General features: G+C 41.1%; 1 protein-coding gene across 5 annotated transcripts in view; it reads left to right on the top strand.

Moving 5' to 3' along the window:
* Window positions 1-13,432, top strand: part of ASPH (aspartate beta-hydroxylase) — a 223,330-nt gene that overhangs the window by 154,306 nt on the left and 55,592 nt on the right. For all 5 annotated transcript variants that reach the window (XM_053896187.1, XM_019421265.2, XM_053896188.1 and 2 more), the window contains 3 exons: window positions 1,212-1,298; window positions 7,671-7,821; window positions 10,228-10,364. In XM_053896187.1, the coding sequence (XP_053752162.1) occupies window positions 1,212-1,298; window positions 7,671-7,821; window positions 10,228-10,364 (375 nt within the window). The remainder of the gene's footprint in view (window positions 1-1,211; window positions 1,299-7,670; window positions 7,822-10,227; window positions 10,365-13,432) is intronic.

The raw sequence follows: 13,432 nt of genomic DNA, 5'->3' as shown, positions 1-13,432 counted from the left end.
AATGGCCGTGGATGGAGTGTGGTGGGGGGAGGGTTCCTCACCCTCTATTCCTTTTCCTGTGGTGGTGGTCAGAGACTTATCACAGGTGCTTGGGCCCTCTTCTGAAGGGCCCACATGCGCTCCGGGGAGGGGTCACATGACCCAGAGTCAGTGAGTTTTCCCAGTCAAAACCCTCAAAGTTGATCGGAGAGGAGCCAAATCAATCCTGATGTCCAATGGGTGACAGGTACCATGCCAGGTGGCCTTCTCAACCTGCAGGCTTCACCCCCACCCCAACAGGTGCTTCAGACTTCTCCTTGCAGAGCCCAGGACATTCCAGCTGCCAGCAGTATTCTTCCCCCAACTTAAAACCTAAATATTGTCTTCAAGAGCATAGTCAGGGATTTTGTAGTGGTTGGTGACAGATGGTAGCTACAGTTGTGCCGAGCGTAGCGTAACGTAGCGTTGCTGAATCACTGTGTTGTGCGTCTGAAGCCAATGGCAGATTGTGTGTCAACTATGCTTCTGTTGAAAAGAAAATGAAGAACTAATGCCCATGGGAACTGTGCATCTAGAGGGAAGATGCAACTTTTTATTTTATTTTATTTTATTTTTTTTTTCAACGTTTTTTTATTTATTTTTGGGACAGAGAGAGACAGAGCATGAACCGGGGAGGGGCAGAGAGAGAGGGAGACACAGAATCGGAAACAGGCTCCAGGCTCCGAGCCATCAGCCCAGAGCCTGACGCGGGGCTCGAACTCACGGACCGCGAGATCGTGACCTGGCTGAAGTCGGACGCTTAACCGACTGCGCCACCCAGGCGCCCCAAGATGCAACTTTTTAAACAAAGACTTATAGTACATCATTTGCCAGGTTTCTGTTTTTAAAAGAAATGAAGTACATTTGTGTTCATTTTTACTTGTACGGTTGCCATACTTGTTAATGTTTTAAAAATCTTTGGTAAAACTGTCTCTAGACTCAAAATGGAGTCCAGGCAGTTTTGACAGCATTAGCTGGTGAATATTAAAAAAAACACATTGGGTGACTCAGTCGGTAGAGCATCTGACCCTTGATCTCGGGGTCATGAGTTCAAGCCCCACACTGCGCATGGAGCCTACTTAAAACACACACACACACACACACACACACACACACACACACACACACACACATACTGAATAACATTATGCATCTGAACTTGCCGTCTTTACGTAACTGCCTCTTCCTAACAGGGAAAAATTGAGGAAGCATTGAGTGCATTCCAAGAACTGGTTCGCAAATACCGTCAGAGTCCACGGGCGAGATACGGAAAGGCACAGGTATTCGAAAACCGTCCTCTGTAGAAAATGTTTTTGGTGTTTGTATTCTGTGTCATTCTTTCGCTGCCCACTATTTTGCACTTCTCTTTTCTCTTGTAACTTATGTATAGAATCCATTTCTCATGCATATGTGTAAAGTCAAGCAAAAAATACTGTTGTAAAGGAGACGATTAACTTGCTATTGTGGCCTGGTGAATTCAACAACATTTTCCTGTCCTCCCTCCATCGGACTTCTCTCTGGTTTTCAAAAGAAGGTCAAGAAGAATGCTTTTGTCCTCGATCTCCCGTCACTGTGGTGCCCCATTCCTCGAAGTGTTCACTGAAGGCTCCTCGCAGCTTTAAGAACCTCAGTTTTGTAACTAGAGGCTGCAAGTGTGCCTAGGAAAGACGTGAAAATATCAAGTGGAATGTACTTTGTTTTCGCTGTGGTTTCTTTCCGCTGACTCCTTTCTCACCAGCTCCCTTCTCCCTACCTCCCTCCATTCCCTCGTCTCCTTTCTTCTCTGACTTTCCCCACCTTCCAGCTCTTTGTTTTGTGAAGCGTGTCCACATTCACCTGTAATTGTATACACCCACCAGATCCCACATGCTCTTTTTAGACCCTGGGATTATCATAATGAACACTCTAGAGGTCTCTGTCCTTGTGGATCTTGTATTCCCGTGCAAGGTATTTTGAAAGCTACCTAGTCACAAATTACTTAGAGAAAGCCCACTCTATGCCAGGCCCTGTTCTAGGCCCTGCAGATGAACCCCTCGGCAAAACGTACAGAGTTGTCATTGTGATGGCGAAGCCTGGGACAAGATAAGATATAATGCTTGTTAGTGGTAAGGGCTAAGGAAAACCTAAACAACAACAACAACAAACCCTCCCCAAAAACCGTACAGCATACGATGTGGGAGGGAGTTGATATGTTGGATAGAGTGTCAGGGAAAAGTCTACCCGGGAGGTGACAGTTGAACAAGGCCATGAGTAAATATATAAAGGAACATATATTTAAGCATATTATAAGGCATTAAGCATAAATATATTAGATCATCTTCTATAATACATATCATAAAGAAAAGAAAAGCATACCTATTAAGATTTTTTGGCTGCAGGTGAGGTGATTTGAGGACGACAGGGCAGATAGCACTTTAGATAAGTTGATCAGAAAAGGCCACTCTATCAAGGTGGCAAGTGGCTGAAATGTGACAAGGTTACTGAGGGAGCTGTGCAGGCCGAGGGAACAGCTAGGCCAAAGGCTGTGATACAGGGAAGCGATGTTGGCAGAACAACCTCCAGAACGGCAAGAAGGGCAAGCTGAGAGACGGTGAGGCGGCACAGGTGAGGCCAGGGCCTCACGGATGGTATTTTCCGTGCCCCAGCTTTATGCGTGGACTTGGGCATCTTGTTTTTTCGTAAAGATTGTGTTGGTTCCCGGTTGGGGAATAGATTAAGGGAACAAAAGTAGGAGCAAGAAGCATAGGACACTATTCCAGGTATACTCAAGGGACAGTGGCGTGGAGACAGGGAAATGGCTGGGGAGGGCTTAATGTTGGCTTAGGTGTACAGGTCAGAGGAAGACAGGACTTGAGTCCTGGATTTTTGGTTCAGCCAGGTGAGGAAAGAGAGTGCTGGTTACTCACAGGGAAAACTGGGAGAGGAACAGATTGGGGAGGTAGGAATGAAGTCAAGAATTCACTTTTCATCCCGTAATCTTTGTGATGCCTGTCGGACATTCAACTGGACATGGCAAGGAGACATTGAATTTATGATGTCTGGAGTTCAGGGTAAAAGCCAGGGCTGATACACGATGTGTCGAGCCAGCAAAACTCCCACAGTCCCACCTGGTGGGATGAGATTCTCAGCCCTACTGGGACACAATACCAAAACTTTCCAGACCAAGGAGAACCTGACATCACCTCTTTGGAGGGGGTCAGTGCCATGACTTGTATATGGCACTCACATGGAAACTGACACATCTGTGGATAAAACAAACAGGTTTTGCTTTGAACTAAAGGCGGCGACCATTTGAGACCCAGTTGCTCAAATTCTTATCTTTCTATTAAACACTCACTTATTAAATTTTAATAAACTAAGTTTGTGAAAAATTAATGCCAAGAAGTTCCCCCTGTCCATGGTACAGACCAGGGGTAGTAGACAGCAATGATATCATTTTTGTAAATTAATTTGGTCAGTCATCCTCCAAAATTGCTAAATTCATTGGTGTTAAGCAAGACAGAATGTGTTCATTACCAAAAGATGATGCCTGTTCAAATAACTGATGGGCTTTGTTACCAGTATTGACAGTCATTTGATTAAGAAAGCATATTAACTAGACAGAATAATGATGGATACACATGGTAATTTAATTGTGGCAAAAATTCTTTGTGTTTAGAATTTTTCTTTTTACGTGACGGTGATTGTGGGTGCCAGAGTCTAAATAAACTCAGTACTTTCGCACATGTGATTGTTGGATTCGTATCTTTATTTAACAGTAGGAATTTGAGATTTTGGCCTCAGGCAATATTTTTTTGTCCCTAAACTATTCTGCTACAAGGTGTTATTGATAGTAATGTTAATATGGTATTAAGCAAAACTTAGGCATGGTAAATTAAATTTTAATAGAGTAATTTAAAAGAAATCTTAAATGCCTAGGGGTTTTAAAAATAAGAATTTGAAAGAAGATGGATTCCATAGGGAGGAATAAATGATGAATTTTTCATTCTTTGTTAGCAAATTAAACAATTTTGTGGGAATATCCCAACAATTTTTTTTTTAAATTCAGCAACGTTAAGTTAAATACAAACTATAATATCCATCATTTCTGAAGCAGCACTGATACTATGTTATTCTTTGGATCACCATGAAAATCAATTTTGACCAAGTTCCCTGAACATCAATACAAAATGTTAAATTATAAATTCAGTTCACTTTATTATCTTACACAAACCATTAATGCCTCTGAGGCAGAAAATGACACGTTTCCTAGGAAGTTTGGATGGTTGAATTATTTCAAGTCAACAAAAGGCTTTGTGATGTTAACATCCTAGAACAAATGTTCTGTACCTGCCCAAACCATTTTACGTACAGATGCTAAGCTGATAGCAATAAATCTGTACAATTTTGATTTTCAAAGCAGTCTATTAGTTTCATTCAAGAGATTTTAAGAAGTATACGCCATTTTAATACTGATATTTTCCCAATTCTGGAAGTTGTAAGAAGTTTTTACCTCATTAAAATGAAGGAACTTGGGATAGGTGGAGGAGAGGGAACAAGGTATATAAACCTTATCATCTTTCTGTCTTTTCAGATTGAGTTTTAGTTAGATATTTATTTCAATTTCTCTAAAGAAGGATTATCTTGGTAGACATTTCTCCTTCTGCCAACCTCGAAGAGACCCTCCGGATCCAGGATCTGTTTGGTAGCTTGAAGAGACTGAGCTGCATGGTCTCAAAAGGGCTCTCTCAGCTCCAGGACTCTGTCATTCTGGAAGTTATCTATGAATAATCATGTTTTGGGGAGTTAACTCACCATAGCCAAACTCAGAGGAAACTGATGCCTAAACAGAAAAGCCAGCATCTGAATATACCGAAGGCCATAGGGGCAGGATGACCAGTGTGGGTCATTGACATTGGACTTGCTCACCTGGTAGATAAGTCTATAATGGAAACAGACCACTTACAGATATGAACAGGTGGATAGCAGTATATTCTGAAGCTCTTTCTGTCAACTTAGGATGAACTGCCCCTCTTTCATCGGGAAATTTTCATCTAGAAAAATCATAAATCTGTCCACTTCTCTCTCTCTCTCTACTGCTTCAGTTCTAGTCCTCATCATCTTGGGACACTTACCTAATCAGTACACAGAACAAGTTATTCTTTGATGTGATATTTTCTGAAGAGTTCTCCACAGGTATTTTATCAATTTGTGCCGATTCTTACTAGTTCTGATTTGGAACAGGGGAGGGTGGATCGTTTTCTTACCACGCCCTCAAATTATGGAGTTGTGCTTCATTTTGGTTCTTCAGACAACTATATATTGACTGCAGCCCACACTTTATTTAGAAAAGGTAAACATGTTAAATAGGATATTCTGAGAAAACCCTTTATATGCCACTTTTAGCCTCTAACTGGTATCATTTTTCCTCAAATGATAATCTTTGAATTATAGTGTACTAAATCTCATGGGATTTTAACTACCATTTTACACATTCTTCTCTTTATCCCTCTCCTATTTCATTCCCCACTCTCAATCTCCAGCGAAGACTCTTGCTTATTTCACTAAGAAAATGGAAGTATCCAAAGAGAACTTCTGCATGATCCCACTACAGCACTAACAGCCTCTCTTCCCCTCCTGCCATATGCTCTGCCTTCTCTCCTGTTCGCATGGATGAGTTGTTCCCTTTCCCAGCCTCTGCCACCTGCTGAAGGACATCATTCTGATTTTTGCATTTCCTGCATCCTCACACTTTCCCTCTCTACCAACTCTTTTGCATCAGCTTAGAAACATGCTGTAATATTTGCCATTATAAAAAAAAAATCTCTCCCTGGTCTCCACATTCCTCTCCACTTACTGGCCCATTTCTCTGCTTCCCTGTAAGGGTTGTGTGCACCTCCTTCCCTCCTGGTTTCCTCTGATCCTGCTCCATTCTGTTATGGGTCCCCAGTTGTCCCATAAAAAATGCTTTTACGAGGCTCATCAGAAGTGCCACAGTGCCCAATCCAGCATCATGACCAAGATGCCCAAGCTGATGGCCACTTTGAACATGATTGATCGCTCCCTCTTGTTACCTTGTATCACTTTGTCACTTCTTTGTTGTTATTTTCTCCTTACCTTTCTTTCTCTGTGCTTTTTGCTGGTCCTCCTTGTCTTTCCAACCTCTCTCCTGAACCCCAGACTCCTATATGTACCTTTCTATCCAGTATCGCCACTTGGGTGCCTAATCAGTGTTGAGTTTAGTAGGTCCAAACCAGAACTCTGGATTCCGAATGCCTACCAACCTGTTCCTGCCCTCTTCTCCCGTTCTCAGAGGACGGCAGTTCTGTCTGGTAATCGCTCCAGCCGACACCCTGGAGTTCATCCTTGACTTCTCTCCCTCCCTTTCTGCCACATTCAGACCATCTGCACATCTTTTGGCTCTGACCTTCAAAATGTATCTGTAATCCAGCTATCTCCTACCACCTTCATCCAAACCGTCATCATCACTCCTTGTCTGGGTTCCTACTGGAGCATCCTCACCGGCCTCTGTGCTTCTCTGCCACTCTTTCGGTCTGTTCTCCATACCACTGCCAGTGTGGTCCTTTCGATCATGTCAAAAACCCCTGTTGTGGGGGCGCCTAGGTGGCCCAGTTGGTTAAGCGTCCAACTCTTGATTGCAGCTCAGGTCATGATCTCACAGTTCGTGAGATCAAGTCCTGCATTGGGCTGTGCTGACAGGGTGGAGCCTGGCTTCAGATTGATTCTCTCTCTCTCTCTCTCTCTCTCTCTCTCTCTTTCTGCTTCTCCCCCTGTTCATGTGTGCGTGCTCTCTCTCTCTCTCTCTTAAAATAAATAAACATTAAAAAAAAAACAAAAAACCCTGGTGCCTTTCCATCTCACATGGAGGTACCGTAGTGGAATTGGCAATAGCTTGCCAGGTTCTTCGCTGCCTGACCATCACCCTTCCACTAGTCTCCTCCTTGCCCCGCGCCTGCACCCGCCTTTCCTCCACCCGTCACTTCTCCCTCGGGGCCTTGCTTTTGCTGTTTTCTCTGCCTTGGAATGTTCTTCCTCCAGATATCCTCATGCCTCACTCCCTCACTTCTGTCAGGCCATCCCTGCTCATCCTGCCTAAACTAACTTTTCCCAACCACACCGGTGCCAGCACTCCTGAGCCGGCTGCATTTTTGACCCACAGCATTTATGGCTGCCAGGCACATGGTACTTTGATTTGTATGTTGTCTTTTTGTTCATAATGAAGCAGAATGAGAAAAGGGCTTTGTGTTGTTTATTTTGCCTGCCAAGTGGCTCTCGGGTAATAGTTGTTGAATGAATGAGTGAACACACAAACTACTGAGAGAATAGGAAGTACGGACTGGAGCTCTGTCTGTGTAATGTTAATATATAACATGATACAGATCTCCATCAGCCCAGCATATATTAATTCCTCTTGCTTTTATGGCATTTTTCCTCCTCTGCAGCTTGATAGCTAACCCGTCTTCGTGTTACTTAGATAGCATGTTGTCTTGCTTTTTTTGGTTTGCTTTTGAATCACTTGAAAAGGAGAAAATTTTAATGTGTCTCAGATTGCTTTTGATGCATGTCCAGAAATTAAGTTTGCGTGCATATTTTGGGTGATTACAAATATATCTTGTCATGGGACATTTATCCAGTGTGGGGACTTCCTCTAGTGTGAAGACGATCTGGCCGAGAAAAGAAGGAGCAATGAGGTGCTTCGTGGGGCCATCGAAACCTACCAGGAGGTGGCCAGTCTGCCCGATGTCCCCACAGACTTGCTGAAGCTGACCTTGAAGCGGCGCTCAGACCGACAGCAATTTCTGGGTAAGGTGGAGTAAGAGTTAATTCAACAGCAAATGCCATGCTGTATATTCTTAGAAGAGTGTAGTTACCTGGAAGGGAACCTGACTTTCATAACTGATTTCGCGTAATTTACCTGAAAGTGTCCCAGACAGAAATGGCAGTCCTAGCCTTAATACTTAGAAAGATGCATAAGGTATTTTACCACCTTTTCCCCACCCCACCCCCCACCCCATTTTAAAGCTAGGCAGATGGGATGCTCGGAGGTTGGATAATTTGCCTAAAGAATCATAGCTAATAAACTAATAGGTCTGGAATCAAAAACTCTTCCTGCGGTGCCAGACTCTTTTCTCTCTTAACCATAACAAATTGATTCCTGGAGGTTGAAGTTATAAGTGCAGCAGTTTTTATAGAGGGAATATTAGGAGTTCCAGGCACTAAAAATGTTGCCTGCAAAGTTTGACTCCATCCCAAGGAAAATGATAGGAAAAAAAAAAAAAAAGTCTTAAAACCACTAGGTAAATTTACAAATGCTTTGAAAAGAGCAGCATAAAGCATCTTCTCTGACCCAGGTTCCCATGCCAAAGGCAGATAAGACTAGCTCTAACCTAACTTCATTATTATCAGGCTTGTGATTCTCTCCCACCTAACTTGTCATCAGTAAACCAGATGGAAGAATCTAGGCCAAGTGTAACTGCTCAGGTGGGTGGTAGTGGCTGGGTAAGTTACATGAATAATTATTGATGTCACTAGGAGAGGCTCATATAAGTAATATTGGAAGCCAGCTGACCCTGTTATCAGATAGGAACAGAACCCAAGTTATGATTAGAAACTAGAAGGCCCATTAGACTTCTATTCAGAAGAGCCAGTCCAGAAGAAGAAAAGCATATGGCACCCACACAGGATGGAAAAGGCAAGGGTGCCACTCACTGGAGGCACTTGCCTTAGGCATAAAATCAGTATTACTGAGTGTTTTTCTTGCCTGAGTCTCCAATATGGCTCTGTTAGGCATTATTCACTTAGTCTGCCCTTAAAATGTTGATATTTCTTTCATTGTGGATTTTTTTAGAAAGAATGCATAAAAGTATCGCTCATCTTGATTACTGAATTTTTGGCAGCCTCTTCAACTTTGCTTTGAGTATCTCGCTTGCCTCACCTTGTTTCTGGCCCCAGTGGAAAAAGACTGACTATCAATAAATCTAACCCCCCTTCTGCAGCCATCCTTCAATACTTGAATATAGTCTTTTTCCCCAAATGAGAATAAGGCAAGTTCATGAGAGGAGGCTCTGTGAGGAGAGGATTATAGGGAGAAGATGTTGTTGAAGGTGACAAGGTGGTGAAGTTTACTCACAGTAGAACACAGTTGGGTGATGCAGCGTGGAAGGAACAGAGATAGTAGCCAAAGGGATTTTCCATCTGGGCCTTTGCAGTGGTTAACAGGGGAACTGTAGGAACAGAAGAAACATACGAATCTAAATTGGGCAGGTAGGGAGGAAGGGAAGAGTGGAGTCCGATTTGTTAGTGAGGGAATGAATAGCTCAGCAAATCCATCCAAGATTGCCCAGTAGAGGGGGAAGGCCATGGGATAAACTGGTGATGTTTTAGGCCAAACGGGTTAACTGTTAGCAGGACGTACAACTGCATTAGCCTGATATCCCATCATACTCTTGGCTAATACTTCGTTTGTGGGCAACTGAGCCCTTTAGGGAATTAATTTTGTCATGTATACTAGCCATATTTTGCACATTTTCCCATATTCAGTTTATTTCTGTGTGGAGGAGTAGTGACAGTTGGCCCCAGAAATTTTAAATTTCCATCCGATAGCCTTAAAAATCGACCAGAACTAGCTAGGGTTTTCATGATTCCTGTTGTGCATAGTATCCTATCGTCCACCAGAGGGTCCCATAATACCAGATGATGTCTCCTTCACTCCATGACTAGGTTATTCGTTACCTAGAGATGAGGACAGTCTTATTTGGAAACAGCTACAGAGGTGTACCTCAGTGCCTTTTCAAGTTCCATACAAGGTGCTAGACTCGAAATCTGTTAGACTTTTTATTCGTTCTCTATTCATAATCTTGAAGTTAATCATGATAAACCAAAGATACACCAGTGAGACATTTTTTTACAAGGAATTGATAAAACTTTTCAAAGAGGGAATTCGACGTAAGAAAAATGTTGATGGATTTAGAAAATGAGAATGTCTTTAAAATGTTTATAATCAGTATTACATTTACTATCTACTTATAGAAGTTGTTGATAATCATCGCAATTGCATGATGAAAGCTGAAGAGGCCATCATTAAAACTGTATAGTCAGATTTAAGCTGGTCTAAGGGCTCTATTGAAGAGTCTCTTGTGATTCACACTCTCAATACAAAGATATATTATTGATGTTGGTTGGTTTGTTTGTTTCTTCCTACCAAATCAGGTCATATGAGGGGTTCCCTGATCACCCTACAGAAGTTAGTTCAACTATTTCCTGATGATACTTCTTTAAAGAATGACCTTGGAGTGGGGTACCTCTTGATAGGAGATAATAACAATGCCAAGAAGGTTTATGAAGAGGTAAGCAAACAGCAGTCTCCTGTTAACTACATCAGATTGTTTTGAGCAAGAAGTTTTAATATTATTGTAAATCGCATTTATTGTACCCAATCTCCTGTTTTCTTTGTTTTAAATTAGGTTAAGTGGAATGTAAGGATTATTATGTTAACATATTCGAAACTTTGTTTTCATCCCTTTTTTCCCTTAATCAGAAAAATGTAAATTTTAATTCATACTTGGTACAGCAAAACCTTCAACTTATAATTGTGATCGTTTTAAAACTGTACTTATCAGTCCACAGACATCCTTTCTAACAGTGTGCTTCATGACAGGAAGTGAAACTCCATTTTTCCATGAACGTTAAAATACATAGCCTTTTCCTTTTTTCACAAAAAGTCCGATCTACAGAGAGACTACAGATCAGGAGCCTTTCAGGCATGTGGAGTAAATTACTCACCTCTTGGAGGGCAGTGACTCTTTGATCCTCCAGCAGGGATGCCTTTGAAGGGATTTTTACCTTATAGTGGTTATTTTAATAGATAACCTCCAAGTCACAAGTAACTATAAATCTAGGAAGCTGTGACTCCTTCAAGCAATAAGGAATTCATTTGGTATAAATAGGATACCAAATGAACTTTGACACTGGAGAAAGTTAATGCATCTATAAAAGAAAAGGAACACATTTACCTGTTATTCTTTAATTTAGGTGTTTTGGTCCATGGTTTTTAAGCTGGTGTGCTTTACATCAAAGTGCTACTACTCAGTGATCCAATATGATTCCTCCTGGTTGTTTTTTTTTTCAAGTTTATTTATTTTGAGAGAGAGAGACAAAAAAGAGCACATGCATGAGCAAGAGGGGGAGAGCAAAGAGAGGGAAAGAGAAAATCCCAAGCAGACTCCATGCTGTCCACATGGAGACAGACTCAGGGCTCGAACTCACGAACTGTGAGATCGACCTGAGCCAAAATCAAGAGTTGGCTGCTCAACCAACTGAGCCACCCAGGCACCCCAATTCCTTCTGTTTTAAAAATGCTGTCAAAATATGGTGATTTCATACTCAGGCTAGGGACTGGATCTATTCACAAAGGGATGCTTTCTCCCTTTTATTGGTGTTGAGGCTTACTTGAAAATCATTGAATTTCAGAACAATTTTCTCTTCTTCCTTCTCATAATTTTTATATTTTCTGAAGGCTGCTGAATTTATAATATGTAATATTTGAATTTGTAATATAATATTACACATTTTATAATGTGTGTAATATCTGCATAAAGTAGATTGATCCTACAGCATTGAAAATATGTGCCATTCGCTAAAATACCTGGTCCAGGTCATACAAGAAGTCCATGTGGGTTTGTAGTTGCTAATGACCAAACCCTAATGCTTAGTTTTGTTTAAGAGACATATCATGTATTTCACAATTCAGGACCTTATGAATATAAGAATTTTCCACCTATATCAGAATACCTAGATATACCCATTATCCTGCCTATCCTAGAAGCCTTAGAGATGGAATTGTAGATTTCCTTCTTTCTCTCCTCCTTTCCTTCCTTCCTTCCTTCCTACCTTCCTTTCTTCCTTCCTTCCTTTCAAAAATCATGAGCAAATATTGACTACATACCAAGTAGATTTGAGGTTAGGGCAGGATCTGAAAGCATACTAGATTCTCCCACTCACTATGGATTTCTTTCCAGAACCTTCCTTGAATATATTCATTGTTTTTACCTGTTAGTAGATGCCAGATATGTGAAACATTTTAATTCATCTTGAAAAATAATGTTTTTCTATTGTCATTTATATGTTTGAAATCATAATCTCATCTGAGTAACCTTAACAAGATGCAGAAAGTCTAAAACAGGGCCATATTACACAATTGAGTGGGTTTCTTCTTAAAGAAGCATTAATAGACTGAAAATATATGTGAGGTTTGCCTTTTCTTCCCACCCCTCACTTCTAAGTTAATAAGCTATGTCTAAGGCATGCTCTTTCCCTACCCAAAGTTGATCCTGATATGTCTGTGTCTCAAAGGTCATTTTCAGAAGAAATTTTCTACTTTTCTTCATGTCGATTTTTGTCTTTAAGTAAATTTATAAAACTCAAGTCATTGTTGGTTTCCTTTCTGGGATTTTCTTTTTCTTTTCTTTTTTTTTTTTTTTTCTTTGCTGCTTTTCAGTTTCAACAAGACTTTGCTTTACAATGGTTTGATGTAGATTGCTGACAGCTGTAGTTTAGAGATGACCCCCGTTCCCCTTGGCATTAACAGTTAACCGAGCCACCCGTGTTCTAGAGTCTAGCATTTTCCCAATTTTTCCCTCCATTCACTTAGCCCACACGTGTTGATTGAAACTCACACACCCCAGCTTGGGAAATGGTAGTTAAGGAAACAAACATATGGTGTGAGTTCATGGACTTTCAACCTGATGTCAAATCCTCAGCTTCTGTTAATTTACCCTCTGAATATCTTTCAAATCCACTCTCTTTTTAACCCAAGGGCTCATCCCCTCTTGCCTAAACTAAGGCACATTTATCCTGTCCAGGCTTGCCGTCCTCCAGCCTTCATCAACACAAAACACAAATCAGACCATCCCACCCTTGGCTTCAACTCCTCATTGGTTCGCACTGCCCCCAGCAGTGGTCTTCCCACATGCCTGGTTGCATAGCCTTCCGGTGAAACAGGCTCAAGCAAAAACGTGCGATATGTATGCTTAAATATTTATGTATGGTGTTTATTTAATAATACAAGATACATGTTAGGTAGTAATGTACATCATGAAAGGTGCATGCCCCCAAATAAGTTTTAAGATGAGACGAAGTCTTCTGAATACTCTTAAATTTCATTAAATTGCAAAAAAAAAAAATCTAGTCACTGAAAATTTTCTATTTTATTTAAACTTTTTTATTCTCTTTTCTAATGATAAAATTTAAGAGAAACCTAATGCAACCAACAAGGGAGACAGATAAGCACAAAAGGCAGAAATCATTTGCAGCCTCATTGTCACATGCAGACCACCATGAAAACATGTGGTATGTGTCCTTCTAATCTCTTTTCCATACACAGAACATACACTTGTCTTTTTTAATTAAATTGGTT

This window comes from Panthera pardus, unplaced genomic scaffold (assembly GCF_024362965.1).
Source record: "Panthera pardus isolate Hobbes unplaced genomic scaffold, ASM2436296v1 HiC_scaffold_7, whole genome shotgun sequence".
Taxonomy (NCBI): domain Eukaryota; kingdom Metazoa; phylum Chordata; class Mammalia; order Carnivora; family Felidae; genus Panthera; species Panthera pardus.
The sequence above is the reverse complement of the archived record's forward strand: the minus strand, read 5'-3'. Positions and strand labels throughout refer to the sequence as shown.